Here is a 6,000-nt window from a genome sequence, read left to right on the forward strand (position 1 = left end):
TTCTGATACAGAACATATATCATTCAGTAGTCGCCATCTGCTCGCCTACAGAAAACCATATTTAATAATCTAATTCTGATGTGGTCTGTCCAATGCAATGGTCAGCTCCACAGAAAGGAGTGGAAATAAAATTAATAAAATAGAATAAATAAATAAAGAGGAAGGAGGTTTGTGGACCGGATATTTGTTTTCGTGGCCCACTGATGGACCACAGCCCACAGGTTGAAAAGTGCTTCTATAAAGTGTGGGTCAAAAAATCAGAAAATGTGATGGGGATGGCTGCATTACACAATCATTTTCTCATGGTAGTTTTTGTCACCAAGCCAATTAATTCCTCCATCTGATAATTCATTAAAATCATAGTATTTGTGTCTCCCTTTCTCTCTTTCCACAGGGAAGTGACAGTGAGTATGAAGTGGAGCAAAACCACCAGAAAGCCCATTCCTTTGTCAACCATTACATCAGTGATCCAACTTATTACAATTCATGGAGACGCCAACAGAAGGGCATTTCACGGGCTCAGGCCTACAGTTATACAGAGAGTGACTCGGGTGACCCGGACCAGTGCCCAATGTCCAACAGCACCAGCACCCAACAGGGCAGCCTCTTTCGGCCCAAATCCAGTAGGACTCCAACCCCACAGACCCCAGTCAACCCTCCCAGCCAGCAGAGCACCCTTTATCGCCCTCCCAGTAGCCTTGCCCCTGGGTCCAGAGCTCCTATTGCTGGGTTTTCTTCTTTTGTTTGACATTTCTAAAGGCAAGAAGAAGAAAGAGAGAAAATGGTGAAGAAGATAAAATCATGGAGTTAATAATAATAATAACAATAATGAAGAACATTTTGGTCCAGAATTATTATTTTTAAGAGGCGAAGAGAAGATCATGTGGGAGACAATCAGTCATAGCTGAGTTTGGAACCATTGACTGCTGCTGTCACTTCTGGTATTGCACAATGCTCTTCAAAAACTACCTGTCTGCAAATGCTACACCTGGAGCAAGACAGGAGAAAGCTTTGTCCTCAGGCCTAGTGCTGAAGGAAGTAAGGAAGGATGAATGGCAACAGGGTAAAAGATGGGAACCACAAAGCTAAGGCAGCATTTGGTACTGCAGACCACCTCCTTGCAGGTCAACTCTCCAGACAGGGAAGGAAATGGTGAACTGACATTTCTCAAAATAGTCTCTTTGCATTTTCTTTCTTTCTTTCTTTTCTCCAACCAAAGCTTTCCTCGGAGGGGAACGGGTTTGGGCTCTACAAGCAGTAAACATAAGCCAGCTGGACTGCTGCAATCAAAGTTGTTTAATGCAGGACCTGTGAGTACGGTGAACAAGTGACTGGCCAATAGGAATACGCTCCAGGTGGCTAGCAACTGGCCAGTGAAAGAGCAAGGCTGCTATATCATAATGGCAGTGGGAGCTGAGGAATTGAAATAACAGCGAAGGGATCCGTATTCTCTGAGGCTGTATTGAAAGAACAATAGAGGTGCAGGCTGGTGAACAACCTCTCTGACACTCAGACCAGTTTTGCCTCCAGTTTGCTCTTCTGCTCACAGTTGGAACATTTGCAAAAATTAACCAAACTGAATGGTGCTAAAGAAAGTGTGGTTTCTTTTTGTATATTTTGAGGTGATGATAGGAGACTATATTTGAGAACAGTTAGAAGGAAGTTGATGAATTTCAATTGTATCACCTCAGCAGAAAGTGTCCTCCCTGGAGCTTTGTGGGAGAGCTGAGCCCCTGCAGCCAAACCAAACCACAAGGCAGAATCCACCCCACATGGTCTCGGCGCCCCGTCTTCTTCTTAGTTCCTTCCCCCCCATTCACTTCATTGGACAGGGGGAGAGAGGAAGGAAAGGGGGAGGCCCCAATCCAATTCAAGTGCAATTCGAAGGGGTGTTCAGGGACAGGATATAAACTTGACCATTTAAATGCTGCACGGCCTCTTGGTACTGGCTTTAGAAAGGATAACCTCAGCGGGCTGTACTTCAGCCCCACTGCAGCGTTTTCTCTCCTCCTCATGGTATCAAAACAAAACATTCTCTTCAGTTCCATAGAAAAGAAGAGTTTGTCCCCAATTCCCCTTTTATATTGTTGTTTTAATTTTTCACAATTCACAATACAAAGGAGGAGGGAGGGACTGTTAATGTTGAGATGGATTCAAAGTGGTAGCCCCCCTCCTCCTTCAATTTTTTGGTTTGTTTTGTTTTGAATTTTATTTTAGCACAAGGTTATGGAGGAGGTAGGTGGGAAGTTTTTTGTTTGTTCATTTTGGCCTAGCAGACCATGAATACACACACACACAGTGCCTACTGAGCCCCAAGATCTGCGGTGGCCATCTTCTCCCCTCCCCTCCAGCAGAATCATGGGTTAGAGCAAAAAAAAAAGTTGTAGAACAGCGAGGAAAAGAGGGGAGGAAAAGAAAATGGGAGCTTTCAGCTCTACCTGTATTACCTTCTTTCCTGGAAGTGCTAGGGATATAGAGATGCCCTTTACGCAACCCTCACCTCACCCCATGCCTTTATTTGCACATTGTTTTCAAAGCCTGGTTTACAAAGGATTGAGCCTGGAACATAGGGTCCTTTTAATAAAGAATCGAAAGGCAATTTGAACAGTTTCTGGGGCTTTCATTATATGTCTCAAAAGAACTGTCCTATAATGTCAATCTGTTAAATTTAAGGCATATCGCCTTAATGGAACTGGTCCCAAGCCACTGAGTAGGAAAGACTTAACCGAAGGAACCCTCTACAGATTTGCTTAATGATGATTTCAAAATATCCTCCAGCTGTTATTCGATGCTGTGAGAATTTGGTGCTCTAACATAATTCAAAAGAGGATTAAACAAGCTCACAGACAGGATATTTGTACCATTAGAGGTATTAAGGCAGCAGAGCAGCCATGTCCTCAGCTCATGTCTGTCTGCTCCTGAACCTCTACTATTGAAAGCTTGGACCAAAGGGAGAAAGAACATAGCTCTTCAATGTACTGTCTGTCATGTGCTTCTTTCAAATCAGTTATCAGGGTCAGTGGGCGAAGTTGACAGCTATATTGACCTAGCTCTGTACTTTTCCAGAAATGCATCTCTCCTTTAAAGTTAAAACTGAGCTGGTTTTAAGTCCCCTTATTGTAGTCAAAATAATGTAAATATAGCCTGGGTTTTACAAAAATGTGCTTCTATAAGAACATGAAATCATAACAGACAGGTTGGAAAAATGGCTCATGCAGAAAGTTGTTCATTTTGTATATGTCCACATTGCTCACAGTTTTATTTTCCGTGCCACCGTGTGTGGGGGGGTGGGGGGTTCTGGGGACAACAGCTCAAAATCTGCTCTATGTTTCAGTAAATCTGTTATAATGCATATGCTGGTCATATTGGAAGAGACACATAGGCATATGCATGCCATGTCATCCACAATTAAGAGTAAAGGGGTTGAGGAATATAGTCAAGAAGCCAGCCACAAAGAGGTGATACAACCTGACCTTGTTTTGGGCAATGATGTTATTTTCACAAAATATATTCTAGCGTTACTGAGATGAGCAGTTTGTTTTTTCAATTTGTTTTTTTGCCACATTGTACAGTTGTTGCTTGTGATCCAGGTGTACTGCACCTCAAGGCAATAATTTTCTTATGGGAAAATCTAGAGCTTTCCCAATGAACAATTAACTGCATAGCCCTGGCATACTTGGTCATTATGAGGTTGGACCTATGCAATGATTTTTAAAAAGTGAGTTGCGATATAGTAAAGTAGGCTTACAATGCTGTAGCTTATTGATAGAATGCTAGCCATTGCCGGCTTACAAAATGGATGAAAAAACCTGTCTCGGCTGGTTTAGGTTGTTTTTTCACTTCTATAGCACTCCAGCCTTTTTCCAATTCCTCTTGGTTTAAAGAAAGGCTGTGTTACTAAAATTAATCACATGCTTCATGGGGCATACCTCCATCCGAGAACCAATCCCATATTAAACAACCAATGTTAGCAAGAGGTTATTAAGAAGAAAAAGTGGCCAGCTGGCACCCTACAGACTACAATTTAATTAATCGCTGATGTGAGGAACAGGCCTCTACTTTGGGTAATGTGGCTGTTCACTTGAAAGAGATTAACTCCAAGCCAGGAAATAGGTAATAAAGGCTTCCCTTTAGCAGCTGCCTTGGTGGCTGGTAATTCAATTGGCAAGTTTCAAACCCATTAAAGAGAAGACATTAAAGAGCAGGGTCACCCTGTGTCCTTCCAAAAGAAAAGGGGGAAAACCTCTCATGGTCAGAGGTAAGATTGGTCTTGTTGTCAGAATTGTTTTTTAAAAGAAGATGTCCATCCCACATCTCCTGGAGATGAACATATCATGGATAACACCAATGTTCCTTTCGGTAACTATGTGTAAGTGAAGAAACAACAAAGCATACATTGTATGTTATCAAGAAGAGAAATACAGTAGAGTCTCACTTATCCAACACTCACTTATCCAACGTTCTGGATTATCCAATGCATTTTTGTAGCCAATGTTTTCAAAACGTCATGATATTTTGGTGCTAAATTCGTAAATACAGCAATTACTGCATAGCATTACTGCGTACTGAACTACTTTTTCTGTCAAATTTGTTGTATATCATGAAGTTTTGGTGCTTAATTTGTAAAATCATAACCTAATTTGATGTTTACTAGACTTTTCCTTAATCTCTCCTTATTATCCAACATATTCACTTATCCAACATTCTGCCGGCCCGTTTATGTTGGATAAGTGAGACTCTACTGTACCGTGATTTAGATCTGTTCACTTTCAACCATCTGTCCAACTACACCTACAGTAGAGTCTCGCTTATCCAACATAAACGGGCCAGCAGAACATTGGATAAGCGAATATGTTGGATAATAAGGAGAGCTTAAGAAAAAGCCTATTAAACATTAAATTGGGTTATGATTTTACAAATTAAGCACCAAAACATCATGTTATACAACAAATTTGACAGAAAAAGTAGTTCAATACACAGCAATGCTATGTAGTAATTACTGTATTTACGAATTTAGCACCAAAATATCACGATGTATTGAAAACATTGACTACAAAAATGTGTTGGATAATCCAGAACGTTGGATAAGCGAGTGTTGGATAAGTGAGACTCTACTGTATTTATCTTCCATTATTTTAATTGATGCCTTTATAATACCGTAATGATGAGTATCTAGTTAAAACAAAACAAAAATCAAATCAAAAAGAAAGAAAGAAAGAAAGAAAAAGAAAGAAAGAAAAAGAAAGAAAGAAAGAAAGCAAGAAAGAAAGGACAGCATCCACAAGATTAAAGCCTATTCCAGTGGCAAATCAGTTCTGATGCCAAAACCTTATCTGAATAACAATGCCTTTGACTTTGGCAGGGTTCTTTTTAACTTAGCTATACACTGTCATGCAAAGCAAAAGCAAAGCAGAAATGAAAAATAGAGGTATGTAATAAAGGAAGACCTCATCTGTTCAGAGTAGGAAGGAGGGGTTTTTCTAAGAAAGTTTTTGCTGGTATTCCAGGCATTACACAGACATTTGGGTGCTCACACTCCTCCCTTTTCCTTGTCAGCAAAATATTGTTTCAAAAATGAGATTATTGTGTTTCAGAGCCACCTTAAAAAGACAACTAATATAGGCCAGAAAGTGAGAGAGAAAATTTCAACGTAGTAGTCTCATATGTTTTTTTAAAAAAACCACAACCAGCATGGGATATACAGGTAGGTTGGTGGCAACCAGTTACACCCCATGGGCTTGAGGCTCATTTGCATGGTAAGAAAGTAATTGATACACAAAAGCAAACTGTTCTCAAGAACCTTACTGGGACATTTAATTTCAGCCACCTATCTTTATGTTGGCAGCAGTGGACTATCCTTCATCTAAGGTTGGCAGATTCAGCATGGAAAAGAATGTCTATGCCTCCCATAATTATTTAGAAGGGACTGTTTACTTCTCTTGCGCCGTTTCTGAGGACAGTTTTAGAGCTATAACTATTCTTCATAATAATCTGCAAACC

General features: G+C 40.5%; 1 protein-coding gene across 8 annotated transcripts in view; it reads left to right on the forward strand.

The window, feature by feature from the left end:
• The window catches only part of sdk2 (sidekick cell adhesion molecule 2), a 412,574-nt gene extending 409,047 nt beyond the window's left edge, over nucleotides 1–3,527 (forward strand). For all 8 annotated transcript variants that reach the window (XM_062970845.1, XM_062970848.1, XM_062970846.1 and 5 more), the window contains one exon: nucleotides 395–3,527. In XM_062970845.1, coding sequence (XP_062826915.1) covers nucleotides 395–748 — 354 coding nt within the window. In that variant the 3' untranslated portion in view covers nucleotides 749–3,527. The remainder of the gene's footprint in view (nucleotides 1–394) is intronic.
• The last annotated feature ends 2,473 nt before the right edge of the window (nucleotides 3,528–6,000 follow it).

Source organism: Anolis carolinensis, chromosome 2 (assembly GCF_035594765.1).
Source record: "Anolis carolinensis isolate JA03-04 chromosome 2, rAnoCar3.1.pri, whole genome shotgun sequence".
Classification (NCBI taxonomy): domain Eukaryota; kingdom Metazoa; phylum Chordata; class Lepidosauria; order Squamata; family Dactyloidae; genus Anolis; species Anolis carolinensis.